General features: G+C 46.1%; 4 protein-coding genes across 4 annotated transcripts; 2 read left to right on the forward strand and 2 right to left on the reverse strand.

The window, feature by feature from the left end:
• Positions 1-4,314: 4,314 nt before the first annotated feature.
• LY79DRAFT_697469 (uncharacterized protein) lies at positions 4,315-7,971 on the forward strand (the record flags this gene model as incomplete). Its single annotated transcript, XM_060564849.1, is given in 17 exon segments — positions 4,315-4,837; positions 4,895-5,228; positions 5,261-5,301; positions 5,311-5,347; positions 5,372-5,468; positions 5,478-5,603; positions 5,637-5,681; positions 5,691-5,808; positions 5,845-5,887; positions 5,900-5,966; positions 5,976-5,999; positions 6,027-6,072; positions 6,094-6,212; positions 6,222-6,364; positions 6,377-6,401; positions 6,414-6,503; positions 6,516-7,971. Coding segments are annotated over 17 exon segments (3,087 nt in total). The 3' UTR covers positions 7,725-7,971.
• A 138-nt stretch (positions 7,972-8,109) lies between these two features.
• LY79DRAFT_568316 (fungal-specific transcription factor domain-containing protein) lies at positions 8,110-10,471 on the reverse strand. Its single transcript, XM_060558953.1, has 2 exons — positions 10,185-10,471; positions 8,110-10,118 (listed from the first exon to the last, which is right to left on the reverse strand). Exons 1-2 carry the CDS (start codon positions 10,251-10,253, stop codon positions 8,220-8,222), a joined length of 1,968 nt encoding a protein of 655 aa, XP_060409129.1. The 5' UTR covers positions 10,254-10,471; the 3' UTR covers positions 8,110-8,219.
• Positions 10,472-10,680: 209 nt separating this feature from the next.
• On the forward strand, positions 10,681-11,721 carry LY79DRAFT_525576 (carbon-nitrogen hydrolase; the record flags this gene model as incomplete). The annotated part of the gene is made up of 2 exons (XM_060555748.1): positions 10,681-10,740; positions 10,822-11,721. The coding sequence occupies 2 exons, from the start codon at positions 10,681-10,683 to the stop codon at positions 11,719-11,721; spliced, it is 960 nt and encodes a 319-aa protein (XP_060409130.1).
• A 184-nt stretch (positions 11,722-11,905) lies between these two features.
• LY79DRAFT_568320 (amino acid permease) lies at positions 11,906-14,344 on the reverse strand. The gene is made up of 11 exons (XM_060558954.1): positions 14,105-14,344; positions 13,854-14,058; positions 13,730-13,799; positions 13,514-13,669; positions 13,291-13,456; positions 13,135-13,230; positions 12,842-13,084; positions 12,693-12,784; positions 12,440-12,639; positions 12,343-12,388; positions 11,906-12,293 (listed from the first exon to the last, which is right to left on the reverse strand). The coding sequence occupies exons 1-11, from the start codon at positions 14,191-14,193 to the stop codon at positions 12,106-12,108; spliced, it is 1,551 nt and encodes a 516-aa protein (XP_060409131.1). The 5' UTR covers positions 14,194-14,344; the 3' UTR covers positions 11,906-12,105.
• Between the last annotated feature and the right edge of the window lie 490 nt (positions 14,345-14,834).

A 14,834-nucleotide genomic window follows, 5' to 3' on the forward strand; every position in this document is an offset into this window, starting at 1 on the left:
CTATAAGACTAAATAAGTATTATATAAAAGTAGCCTTTATATTAAATTACTTTAGTAATAAACTCTTAGATAAAAGTGTTAGTATTAAGATAAATAGTAATATTATATAAAGGTATATTAATAACCTTTTATTTTTTATTCTAAAGGTTTAATAAAAGTTAGTATATATAAACTATAATAAGGAAAAAAGAACCTTGTATATTAATAGTAAAAGCTAAGAGAAAAGTATAGTTTTAGGTGTTGTCTATTAGGACATAAAGCTAGGTTATACTATTCTAGTCCTATTAAACCCTAAGGGAACTAATAACTAAAGGCTAAGGTCTAAGCTAAGCTATTATAATACATAAAAAAGGTCTATTATAAATTAGTAAAGTTAATAATAATAAAAAGAAGAAAATATATATAAAGTAATAAATAATTAATAAGTTAAAAGAAAAAAAGAAGTTATTAATTAATTAATATACAAGAGAGATAAAGAAAAGGAAGTAGTAAAGTTATTATACTAGTAAAGTTTTATATATTATTTATTATTATTAAAAAAGTATAAAGAAGAAAAGAGAAAAAGAGGAAAAAAAGGTAAAAGGTAAAAAGTATTTATATAAGAGGAGTTAAGGCTACTAATTATATAAAAGGAAGAAAGGTATATAAATATAAGGTAAAAAAAGAAGCAAAGGTAAAGTAAACACTTATTATATAAGTAAGTAACTATTTAAAAACAACTAAACAGTAAGGTATATATAAAAGAATAAATTTAATTAGCTTAGTAAGTATTACCTTATATTTACTCTTAGAAAGAGTATATTTAGAGTTTGTTTTTATTTAGATAACTTTATATATAATAGTAGGCTACTAAAAGTAAAGTTATTATAGGAACTAATTAAGACTATCTAATTAGTTAACGTAAAGGTATATATAATTATAAAAGAAGAAAAGTAAATATTAGAATATTAATACTAATAATTATATAACACCTAGTTAGTTAACTATAAATAGTTTATAATTTAAGGTTAAAGGGCATAGACTAGTTATTTAGCCTTTAGTTATATTAAAAGGGGATTATACTTTTAGTTAGCTAGAATAACTTAAGTTATACTTAAGTAATATATAACTACTTTATATAACAATAGTAAAGTAGACCTATTTAGTTACCTAATAAGAAGTTAATTTACCTCTACGTTTTATTAAGTATATATATATATAAAGCCTATTTAATAAATAATCTTAATAACCTTTACCTAAGTAAGTGTCTTATTATTATTAGTATAGTACTTATAGGTATCTAGTAGTTATACCTTAAAGTAGTTAAGTATAAGAATAGCCTAATAGTAGTTAAAGTTTTTACTATAGAGGCTAGTAATATAGCTTTAGAGGTATTAAACCTTTATAAAGGTATTATAAAAGGTTTTATAGTCTTAGGCACTACCTTTACTAAACTTATTAATAAAAGTAGTAATAGTATCTTTAGATACCTTAGGGATAAACTTCTTAAGTGTTTTTATAAGAGTATATAGGTTACTATTATTAACTTATCCTATATTAAGAAGCTTAATAATTATAAGGTTATAAGTACTAATAATAATACTATAGATAGTATTATATTTATTTTCTTAATTCTTATACTTATTAGTGTTAATTACTAGTTAAAGGACTTTATAATTAATATATTTCTTAACTTTAGTAGTATAAAGTAATATATTAACTAGTACTTACTATTATAACTAGTTTAACTTCCCCTTAAGCTTAAGAATAAACTATATAACTATTTAGTAGTTAACCTTATTAGCTATAATAGTAGTTAATTACTAATATAAAGGAAGATAATATAATATATAATATAGATAAAAGTTTCCCCTAGACTATAGGTAGCCTAATAATATATTAAACTTTATATGTTTTTTTTATAGGATAAAGAGTATATCTAAATTATTATATAAATTACTGCTTATTATTAGACGTCTAAGTAAGAGAAGATATAGGTAAAGGTAAAAGTAGAGTAGGAGCAATATTTTAAGTTTATTACTTATTATTGTTATTAAGAGGTAACGTAACCATAGTAGACAGGTAGTTAGAACAGCAATATAGGCAGCAACTACAACGTTTTATAGATATTACTGTTGACTATCAAAAAAGAAGGAGTAAAAGCAGCTAATTAATTAATCGTAAAGAAAATTAATTAGTATTAACCTAGGCCTTATAACCTGTAGGAGCAGCAAAGTGAGGCAATACCATTGTATTGGCAATAACTGTAATATAAAGCTAACTAGGAGTGGGCTGCCCGCAGTGGGCAGAGGCTGGCTGAGAAGGAGGTGGAGGTGGGTCACGTGACCCATGGGCTCCTCCACCAACATAAGTACATATCTTTACGTTATTACACTCGCAGATCACGACTCTAGACTTTTGTAAGCTAACCTCAGCTGAATAGTTTCAAGCCTTGGACCTTATGACATCGTTCTCATAGCCTTTACCCAGTTGTTAGATGTGATGACAAAAGCGGATCCGTAATTGCCATTGCGCAATTACGGCCTATATAACGGCCTTAGATCAATCCAGTTGCCCAAACATGCTCTTCTTCGCCATCGTTAGATATTTTGCCAACTAGCGCTAATTCCTTTTGTGATGGCACAAGTCCTGCTGCAACAAATGCTTCTCTTCCTTCATCATTCGCAGTCTCACGTGTCGAAAATGGATTATATATTGTAGGCGGCACAGGCAGCCAGGACGAGTCCCTTGGTCCCATGTCTGCTTGCCCTCGATTCCTCACGGTGATGCATACCCTAGTTTACCCTCACCTTCACCATTTAACCAGAATCGATAGGTAGGATCAAGTGTTGTGCCCACGCAAAGCTGCATGAAACCCTCGCGAGGTTCCCGGTGAATAACCTTGGGTTTTCACCTCGTGGATACGAGCACGAGCTTGCTTTAGCAATCAATATTTACACCCATGACTCTCAGCCCCCATCTATCATGGTACTTGAAGCGCTTGGAAATTTCAGCCAGAGTGATGCAGCAGCTCATTGTTGGGGTTGCATATATTCAACTTGAGAGATTGGCCTGCAAGCCATCGGTGGGATTTGACGAGCATATTTAACGGTTTGTCGATAAGCAAATGCTGACGAAGCAAAGCATGTCAACCGAACTACTTGAGTGGCCGTATAACTTCTACAGCAATCATGTTGTTTCCCTGTCAGCCCTTGCACTGGCTTGCAGGCTGTTTGCGGTACGGCGGTGGGTGGCCGTCCTGGCAATTGAGTGTTCAGCTCTTTTGTCTAAGTAATGGCCGCCACCTGAGTCTTTTTAAACTAGTTTTCTCCTCGTTCCGTCCTCTTCAAAGCTAGTTTAGGTGCAGAAAGTTGCAAGCAAACACTGCAGATCAACGCTTACTGTGTTTTGGCACAGAGTGCCAGAGGCCAACACTCTCCTCAGTAAGACGGTATGATAATCGAATAACAATTGATGTCATTCAAGGGCACTGGAGCTCAATAGATCTTGTACAACACACAAGTCTTTTCCGCAAAGAATTAAAAGGGAAATGATTTTCTGAGAATGCTGCAAATGTGCATTCATTCAATCCGTACGACGGCAGGGATGTCCTTTTCTGTAAAAGCCTGCATATGAGCACGACATGGCTCATCAGGCAGGCAGGTCCGGTTTGTGTTATCCCAAATTCCTTTCTCTGCTTTTCGGGTAGAGAATGCATGATTTGCCAAATGGCGGTGGACATTGTGCGGGTGAGGCCAGGATACCATAGATATATAACAAACATGGCCTTCAATCTAGACGACGACAGACAAATTGATCCGTATCTGCTTGGCAAACCGGTTATCATAGACTATCTTTGGCGTCTTTTCAGCGTAAACCATACATAGATCGGGCTGAAAAAAATCATGGCATTGAAGCCTCTCGTGGCTTTACTGCTGTTTTGGGCATTGGCTCAGACCGAGTCCGTCCCTGATCATAGACAGCATTTTGCCGTGCGGAACGTCCAGAACTCATCGCAGCCGCTAATCCAACCAACATGTGAAAATAGGCCTGGTCATTGTCTGACGAGCATGGAACCAGGCCTGAACATGACCAAAGTGGGTTGAATCGCAGACAGCCTACTACCCTTTGGACCAGATAACTAAACATGTCTAGACAAGTGATCCGTTTCCGAAGAACTCATCGAGCAACCATATTGAGTTATCTACCTCGAGGGCGACTGTTCCATTAGCTACAGGCACCTTAGTGGCGCCCGTTTCTCGATCCTCCTGGACCGGCGCCATCTCTCCACCTTCAACGATCAACTCCCGAAGTGTTCTCTGGGCCAACTCTACCATGTCGACTGACGAAGCTACTATTACGGCCACTCTCGCAACAACAGTTGACCGCACAAAGATAACTCAGAACCCGTCAGAAGTTCCCATGCTTGGGAATTATTCGACATCGGGGCTTGGTCCTCCGTCACTGTCACGTGCTTCGTCCTTGTCATCGCCATTATCGAAGACCCCTGCAACCGTTCAACCTCGATCAAGCGAGACATTCGCAGGTTCTAGCCTTGAGCAAACGACGGGGTCTATGTATACCGTATCTTCCTCCGCGTTTGAACTCCTATCCAGACTTCCGAATGTGACGTCGAGTAATTATCCGGATGCCAGATGGACACCGCCCATAGTTGTTCCTTCTATCTCAATGAGTGTCTCAGCCTCGAATAGTGCCTCGGCCTCGACAACTGATCCACCAACGATAACGGTCCTGCCACCCGAGGCGGTTCTCATTACACCGACTGGCATTATATTGACAACCCCGCACTATATCACGACAACATCACCAGGCGGCAGTGATCCAACCATAGTTCCAGGTCAGGCTTGGAAACGATACATAGTGCCCTGTTTTACCCATAACTGACAGCATCTAGTTATCTTCCCAATCACAGGACCTCCAATTATCTGCTTTGGCTGCTACATCAAATTCCCTCCCAACATGTCGATTAAAGTCCCCCAATTCTGCATCCAACTCTTTGGCCTCAAGATTGGCAATTGCCCGGCCGACAATAAGAAAGACCATAAGGATAACAATAAGGACGACGATGACGACAACAATGACGATGATGATGACGACGACGACGACGACGACGACGACAAAGATTCCAGCAAAACCGGGTCCACAACGCCGACCTCCTCAACCTCGTCTTGCACCGTAACTGTCACTGCCACCCAACAGACAGTCTTCTGTTCTATAACCAGAAGTAAGTCTTGCTCAGAAGCCATTAAATGTCTTTAAGCCCCAATGCTGATGTTCCTATCTTGTTAGGCGTCAACTCCGGTACCCCAGCGCGTACTGCTGCGAGTACTACGTGTCTGACTAGTGCGTACACCACTGTCACCGGCTGCAGCGTCCTCAACTCGATCGCCACGGTAACTACCACACGGTCGTCTATTCCCACACCATACCCTCTCTGTGATTGGCACTGCGACAGTTGGGAATGCACAGTACCTAAGCCCGGGAGATCAGATCTTTCTATGCGCCAATTGATGAAAGTCGGAACGGCAGACGAACATGAATTAGCGGATCCGATAACCGACATACCCCGGCTGATGTCTCGCGCCGACTTGACCGACTCAAAAGTATCAAGACGCGGCCAACCATACCTCGGAGAGTGGGTAGATCCAAGCGATTATGACGATGATTACTACGAGTTCATTGTAGACCAGTTCAAATTTATGCGCACGCAGGACCAACTAAGACGCCAAAATCTAGGAGACCCGTATCACGAAACTAAGCTTGTGCTCAACGGCCCCGGTATCAATGATCCATTCGAGAACGCGATAAGTGTCAGGTCAAACTGGCTCGTTTTCGGGGATACAGTTCAAACGTTGGGAGCCGAAGGCCTGCTGGGCTGCACGATATTGTTGGTCGTTAGCCGCAGAGGTGCGTGGATGGCTAAGTTCTTTGAGACAACTCTTAACGATCCCGAAATGCTGAGAGAAGTCTTGGAGCGGATGAGATTCGGACCCAGGGAGGTAAATGATGCGAACCAATATTGGCAGTATGGGATCGCAGACCTTATGAACCACCCAGAGCGTGGGAAACTCGGTACTCTATTCGGCGATCGAGACGGATTGACGAATGAAGAAGACCCCATTCAGGCCCTTATCTTCACCCCTCGCCCGCGAGGATATGTTAACGACGCCGACGGCAATATTATCGATCACCCAGATACACACAGCTACTACGTCAACGAGGGCGAGCTGTTGTACCTTGACTCAGTTCGGCACATCGGACATATCCTTACTCTACTAATCCCCCGTCGTATTTTAACCGTCATAGACTACCCTTCAGTATTGCCCACTTTGGATGAACTGTCTGATCCCGACTGGTCATCAAAGTTGGTTGATAGGGCTGCTGACACCCCACGTGGAAAGGTCATGATCCAGTACCAACCAGCAAAGACATGCAACGATAAGGCCTCGATGCGCTGGTGGGTTGATGCCATGCCGATGGAAAACGCGTACCCCGGCTCAAAAGTGATGCATCAGTGGGACCCAGGAGCTGATCAAATCTTCACCCGACCCCGACAGGCAGGCGCACGCGGACTAGCCCCCAGACAAGAGTGTCCGGTAAGAAGCAGGCCAGCCTCCTCTGGCCCCAGTCCTACTTCATCAGAGCCGCCTCAATCTCCACAATCAACACCACAAGGAACCCCTGGGCAACCTACGAGTCCGGGGGCAAGTGAAGGAGGAACACAGGTGCTTCCAACTGGGTCAAAGATTATCAACGGTACAGGGGCTCCGACTCCATGGAACGATTCAATGACAACAGTCCCGAGCAGCAGGGATGGCACCGTGACATGGCTACTTCCGACATTGCTGTCATCTTCGAACCGGACCTTCGCTTCTCCACTTCGAAGCGTTATCACAAAGACAACTCTAAGTGGCAATGGTACAGCCAACGTGCCTACAACGACATTATGGTCATTGAACGGGACGGCGGCTCCAGTTCCTGGTGCCAACTCGACGGTCCTGAGCTCGAACCTAGAAACAATGAACAAAACCACGACGAAGACCAGCACGGCATTGATCGGGACGAAAAGTACAATATTGGGAACTGGAATGTCCACATCTCAGCTGACCACAAACAAGACCCCCTCCATCCACACTACAATTTACGTGGCCCCCCTAACATGGTCGGTCACCTCATCATTACCAACTACTTCGTCGACAACCCCCCCCATAAAGCGAGTTACAGTCACCGCCTCGGTTGAGAGGTCGGTCGTGGCAACGATTACAATATTCACGTCAACAGTAACAGTACGACCTCCAGAACCAAAGCCTAGCCGGCCAACCAAGCCGGAACCGACAGAAGCGATCCTCGTCATGCTCGAGGACGTCCTGGCTGGGGGGAGTAGAGGGGTGGTTTTCACCGAGATGTGGGTGATGCTCCCGGTGAAAGTTGACACCACCGTCGACCACTGCAGCGTCTCAAATATAGGATACAAAACCACCGACTCATCCTCGTCAGACCGAGCGTGGCCCCCAAACATAAGCGCCAAGAAGGGAAGCAATGCTTTCGGACTGAGAAACTGCAAGTACGAAGCAAGCAACGCGGGGTCTGGCTCGTTAAGCTGCGATGGGGCTTCCAAGATGAACTGCGTCAAAGATCCGGAGTATGATAAGGTTTCCAAGTGTTACAAGGGCTGGGAGATCAAAACTTACACGTCACGCATGCGCTGCATGCTTCGGAAATAGCGAAGAAAGATGGCAGGACACCACGGAAAAGGCCATTCTTGTGTAAAGACGATGCCACCGCACCTTTGAGAAGATCAGCCATAGCCTTCGTTACGCATATTGACGGGGCTGACAAAGAAATGCCATCTTCGCCTCGTGTGTAGCGTCGACCTGCTGCCTAGTATTGCATATGTGCCAGATGACTCCCCCTATCTCCATCTCCCTTCCATGTCCAGGACTAGCCTATCCATCGCAAACGCCAATTACCTTGAGCCTCGAGACATCGGGATTCGCTGTCGGTGCCGCGAGCTCATTTGACTGGCGAAGCTAACTTTTCACATCTATTGATGCAGAGGTCCGGAGGATATATAGAAGACAATTGCGGTGATGTGGGCAAACACAGGTAGGCTCTCTCCCCTTTATTGACACGCTAGGTCTAAATTTGCCTTCACAATAATCATCAATGTTCCGTTCATTCATCATCACCATGGTACACACCCCAACATCTTACGGCTATCAGCCCATCAAGGTTTCGTACCCCTTGTCCATCATAACGTCCATCCAATAGATATCGTGCTGTTGACTGTCCATGCAGGCCCAGGTCTCTTTGACAAGCTTCAGCATTTGTCTTATTGGCTTAGCAGCCAAAATTCCCTCAAAAGATGTGAGCCGTGAAACTACGAGTCGTCTCGCATGCAGGACATCAGTGACTGTTGGCGACACCTCCATTCTTGGACTAGACCCGATGCTAGCGACGGCGCTCCTTTTCATGTATGGAGCTGGCACAAACGTACGACCGAGCGAAAGCTCGCTGCAAATGCTGACAAGAAGAAGGGGTTGGATAGACCGAGATCGTGAGGAAATCGGAATATCCTGCACAAGATCGATTACATGGAGGGCAAGACTCGTTAGCCATGTACCTAATATGACACCGGAATCTTCAGAGTGGCTGCAATTAGCGCTTTCGGGCGTCTCCACCCCATTTGGAGGGCTTGTGAGAGTGACAGGCGATGTGCCGTCGAATAAGAGGTCGGGGAAGTTACGATAGAGTTGCAAAAGCCCGGTGCATCTGTAAGCCTCTGCTGTTTTTAGTAGATGATCGGTGGGAGTCATATCATCTCCCGAGTTAATGACTGCTGCTTCTGCTGGAAGGTCTAGCACGCATAACTTGGCTTGAAGCTGTTCTGCGGATCGTATGGCGTTGATGGACTGTTCAATATCATGTCTCGATGAATGTTGGCGTCGACGAATGCGTCTACGCTCTTTCCTGACCAGAGCCCCAACCTGAGCGACAAGCTCTTGAACATCGACGCCGATGCCTGTCTGTGGATGCGGCATCACTACGTTTTTTTGGGTTGACACAAAGGCCGGCTGTGGTTGGATCTCTCGAGTGGCGCCTAGTATGGGCAGTTCTTGATCGGTGACGAAGGACAACAACACCTTCCAGTAGACGAGAGAGTTGTAGAAGAAGAATCTCTTTTGCTTTTCAATTGGCGTCAGATTGCCGCTCTGGTTGTCCAGATGGGTTACCGTCTCAGCAAGGAGTTCGAACTCTGACTGACCGAGGCTACTGGGGTCGTGCCAACAAAGGCTGAAGCCGAGCATAACCAAGGCCAGCAGCGACGACGTATCTGTTGGGTCAACTCTGCTTTCGTTCCACAGGGAGCGAACCGCTTGGTCCCGAAGGCGACCGCTGGCCGCGACTAGGCCTGGCGAAACCTCTGATAAACAGGCTGCTGCCATGCTCTGGGTGACGTAGTAAAGCGCGGGTGAGGTGCCCCAGAGGTTTGCAATGGTTGTCCTGTAGGGGTTCAACTTGCTGTCGTAACAAGACATCATGCCGCACACTTCCTTGAAGTAGTATTCTACGAGTATCGAGGAATTGTCTTGCAAGGAGGGTGAAAGCGACATCTCGTGTCGGGATGGCGGAGACGAGGCCAATGGTGCGACTCGCCCGACCATGCTGGCAGTAGCCTCTGTGTCGTCTAAAGTGAGTTCCGGGCACACGCCTCTCGCACTCGTTCCGTATGATTGAAGGGAAGAGACTATCACTGCGTCGGCGGAGGGTGTTAAGTGGTCTTTTTCGATGAGTCCATTCGAGAATGAGAAGAGCGGTCCTGTGCTGTCTGTGCCTTGGAAGTCGAGGCTCCCAGGGGTGTTCATATCCGTGAATTGATTGAAGAAGTCCATGTCGCAAAGCTCTTTCCCGGACTGATCGGACAAATGAGATCCATTAAGAGTCTTTTCAGGTGACTGAACAATGCTCTCAGACCCATTGCTCCCTGGGGTTGTAGGATCACGTCGGGGCGGTCTCGAGGACGTATTAGTCCATTTCAATGGCGTCTGGTACCCGGGACAGGATATGCCAAGCCTTTGGCAACGCGAGCAATAGGGCTTTGCTTCATCGCATTTGAGCTATTGATATATACAGTCAGCAACTGTCATTAGCAGCAGCAACCGCCGGCGTTAATAGTATCGCACCCTTTTCGATTTGCAAACAGCGCATCCATTGCGGGACCGAGTAATGGTCTTACGCGTTGACGGCAGCATCGGACCGTTATCAAGATGTCCCGGAAATCACACAGGGAAAATGATAGTGATTCCGCATCACCTAGCGAGGCTGAATCCGGTTACTTCGTGCTCATACCCGGCACGGATGCGTTGAATGAGGAAACTAGTGTTGTCAGAACTTGGGCTCAGGTGGCCACGGTCAACGAAGTGCATCTCGGTAATGCAAATGACTCGCGCTAGAATGCGGGGGCTTATCGGAGGTTCGGGGTGGCTGCATGATTACGCATCCAAAGGGGGCCACTCGAGGCGAAGGATATATTTGCCAAAAATGGTATCGATAATCAAAGCCATGTATTCGGCCCTTCTTTCAATCTAACTTCGACGACAGTCGCTGGAGCATACATGTAACTGATGCCACAGCCGGTAGACCGGTAAGTATAATCAAGTTTGGTCCTGTATCTACACCATGACAGCCGTTGCAGGAACGCAAATGTTCAAGGTTGCACTGATACAGACATGCCCCAAGGTGAGTCGCCAAATGACCCGTATCAATAAGGTAACATTGGTAATTAACCTTATACTGATGATGCATGCTTTGTCTGGATAGGTTCTTGATGCGGAGCACAACTTCGCATATGCATCAAAACAAATTCGTCTGGCAGTAGCACAAGGGGCATCGTTGGCCGTCTTGCCTGAATACCATTTGACAGGGTGGATGCCGGAAGAGCCGTCGTTCGCCCTGACCCCTGAAGCAGCTTGCCACTTCCAGAAGCAATACCAGGAACTGGCAGCAGAACTACACATCAACATCTGTGCGGGGACTATTGTCTCGCAGGCGCCGGAGAGCCAACAGTCTTGCAAAACTGGCGCAAAGTCGAAACCAACTCTCCTCAATACGTCCTATTTTATTGATCACAATGGTCAGCTGCTCGGCGCGTATACCAAAACCAATCTATGGATCCCTGAACGCAACCATCTTACCTCCAGCGTCGACTATGCCCATAAGATGAACCTCGCCGAGGGCGCACCCGCGACGGGACCCCATCAGGTCTTCGACACACCCCTCGGACCCGTTGGAATTCTGGTATGCTGGGATCTTGCATTCCCCGAGGCATTCCGGCACCTCGTTCTCGCAGGGGCTAAGATCATCATCGTGCCTTCGTACTGGACTCTGTCAGACATGAGTCAAGAAGGGCTTGAATACAACGCCAACTGCGAAAGGATGTTCGTGGAAACCACTCTAATCACACGTGCCTTTGAGCACACTGCCGCGCTCATCTACTGCAACGCTACCGGGCCAGCGGAGCAAGGGTTCTTTGGATGCAGCCAGGTTACGTTGCCCATCGTTGGCAAAGTTCCTGGAAGCTTTACCGATGGCGAGGAGGGGATGCGTTTGGTGGACGTTGACATGCGATTGGTGGAGATAGCAGAACAGAATTATCAGATTAGAAAGGATCTGAAGCGGGTTGATTGGCATTATGGGTATTCAAAAGCAGCAAAGCAATAGTGCACATTTTAGAGGACAAGAATATAGCAAGGATTTGTTGTGTCTGCTTCTTGCGTGAGATTTCTGAGAAAAGAGTTTGCTACTGACTGAGCAAGCATACAGTGGAGGTCAAAAAGCCACCGTCCTAGTCAACTAGCCAAGCTCACTGCCTCTTGGTGGCCACGGCCATGGCCACGTTGTCTTTGCTTCAGATAGTTATTTCTATTGTACTTTTTGACGAACTACACGTGGAAATCTAAGTCTCAGTCTTTATTAAAACAACCATTTAATCCGAAAAGAGGCACGTATACAGCTGAGTTGCCTTAAAAGATGTCTTGGCTCAAGAAACAAGACGAGTCTGCTTCTGATCGAGACATCACCGCTTTCACAGAGCCAACCAAGGCTTCAGTCCTTACTGTGCCGCAAAATATCGTCTCCCTTTGGCAAGGGGAACTCTTGGATAGTAGCGTTTGCGACTGGGAGCTCCTCTCCAAGAATGAGTTCGAACTTTGGACCATTGTAAGACTTCTTTATGGCAAACCATAATACCGCCGCGTATACAATGAAGATCCCAACTACAGCCGTTACGTAATCTAGAGGAAGTCAACATCTCGTTCGGAAGCATTGCAGGTAAGCACTTACTCATAGTAGAAATGTTGATTGGGATTGCGGGGGGAAAGCAGAAGAACTAAGGAGTGAACATCAGCAAAGCTTCAGGGCTTGGGCAGGGGCTACTTACAACAGAGGTTACGAGCACGAACAGAACAGATGTCCAGTTCACAACATAACCAAAAAGGCCTCGACCCAGCGTGAACACAGGTGGATTGGCTGTTACTAGCTGCCGCCCTCTGACGAGAAGAATCATGACTGGCAGCGCATATGACAGATTCAAGAATAGAGTGCAGCTTGCAATGTACGCATTGAAAGCGACATCAGGGCCTAAGAATGTCAGAATCGTGAGTTTTGGCAACGAAGGAGATATGTTTACTTACCGAGGTAAAGAAGGCCAAACAAGACGTTAAAGATAGCTTGCACAATAATGGCACGAACAGGCACATTCAGTTTCGGATGTAATTTCGATAGACTAGTGAGCCCAGAATTAGCCAATGCCACCCATTTTCTGGGAAATTAGAGCATATACTATTTCGAAAAAGGTGTGCCACTGTCTCGAGCCATTGCCCATATGAGGCGGCTGCCGGACGTGACACAGCCGTTGGCTCCATTGAGAAAGCACACAGCTACGGCAACGCTGAGGACAGTTGCGGCTGCTTTACTTCGTGTTGCTTGCAGTATCATTTCTGTCAAAGGACTCTGCGTGGGAGAAGCGAGAAGAGCGTCGATATCGACGGCACAGAAGAGCATGACCAGTATGAACACGATTCCACTGCAACATATGTCAAAATACGAATACTAGAACACCTGAAACTGACGTACGTTACTCCGCCGACAAGGACGGCTCCAACCATGGCTTGGGGAGCATCCATGGACGGATTGGGCATCTCCTCGGTCATGTGAGCCACCGCATCGAAACTATGCAGCGCACATAAGTGGGTATCCTTCATATTGCTCGAGGGCGAAAAGAGTACAAACCCAATAAGACTGAGGGCGGACTGAAGTAGCCCAAGCATCCATGCGGTACCGTCACTCCAGCCTGTGGTATTGGAGAAGTTGGTGAACACAAACTCGGCGCCTGTCTTCGGGGATGTAGCGAGCAGTACAATGCTGATAACGACGACGCTGGTCAGGGACCAATACACTGTGACGTGTTAGTGAGAGCGATTATGAGTATAGGAAACACTTGGCCTAGACTGACGAGCTCCCTCGTTCCACCGGTTCAAGATCGGGTAGCAAAATATATTCAGGAACACGCCGACCATTGAAATGGCGACAAAAATCAAGTAGGTGCTCCATTGGGTAATCTGGTAGGTACCGCCAGAACCAGCTACAGCAGCCGCTGCCAGAAACCGTGCTGTTGTTCGAGTTGCTTAGTCGACTGTCCCATGGGGTATTGTTCTGTGCATTGACCTACCTCCAAACAATGCAGCTGTCGTGTTCAGAGTGAGCCAACCCGCAATGTTCACCCATCCAACGAAAAAGCTCTAAGGCCAGTTAGCATTATTGTTCAAAGTGAACAGAAACAGAGCTGTTCTAACCATTCTCTTCTTCCACTTTTGAGTTGATAGGGCGTAGGCGTAGTGGTACTGCCCGCCAGCAGTCGGGTAGATAGATGCAAGTTCGCCGACGCTGGCACTCAAACAAACGTTACATAGAACGCAGAAGATGAACCCGTAGACGAACGAGACAGAACCGCCAGATGGCATAACAAAACCGATGGATCCGGCCAGAGAAATCCACGTACTTCAATTGTCAGTTTCAACATCCTCGAGAACCCGAAACGACCTACTTCAGAATGGCAAAGGCCATGCCAATCATGGTCAGTTTGGAGAAGCGCTTCTCCAGGTGGCCATCTTGGCGGTTGGCTGTGTCCGCCATGGTGATTACAGCGGTTTGGTGAGCGACAGTGTTAGAACCTTGACGTTGAAGCCTAAGTATCGTTGAAAAGGGCGAACATCTTCCGGCTTATTGATGTCATTTGTGAGGAGTTTCACTTGTCCGTCCCCCCTTGGTGTCGCACAGCTAACGAGATGGGTGATAAGCAGTAACATCATCTCGCTCCACGCGCTTCCCGCCCCGCCGCTAAGAGTAATGTAGAGGGTTATCGGACCGCTAACCCAAAATGGTAATATTATCCAAAGGAAAACCGCGGCCCCATGACGGCTGTGGGCTGGAGACGCAGTTGTTATCATGCCCCGCAAGCGCAGATAACAGTTCCGTTGCGTCAAGATCAGTGTTTGTTCCGGACTCGAGCAGCGTAACTGTCTGACAGCTTACTCCGGACCAATCAACGAGCTCCGATAGATGCTGCCGATGCCCGTAACGTGCGGGGTACTTTGCAACCTTCGAGGCTCCCCAGTCCTCGACTTTATGAGGTTTCGACATGGGCAGATAAGTGACTTGAGAACATGTCAAATGGAATCAACCGTCAGTTACGCGGTGTTGTCGTGAAGCTGGGACAGCTTCGTGTGGCTGTTCCAGTCAGAGACGCCACGAAGTGGCGCCTCCAACCGATAAGA

Source organism: Colletotrichum navitas, assembly GCF_030913465.1.
Source record: "Colletotrichum navitas strain CBS 125086 chromosome Unknown LY79scaffold_90, whole genome shotgun sequence".
Classification (NCBI taxonomy): Eukaryota; Fungi; Ascomycota; class Sordariomycetes; order Glomerellales; family Glomerellaceae; genus Colletotrichum; species Colletotrichum navitas.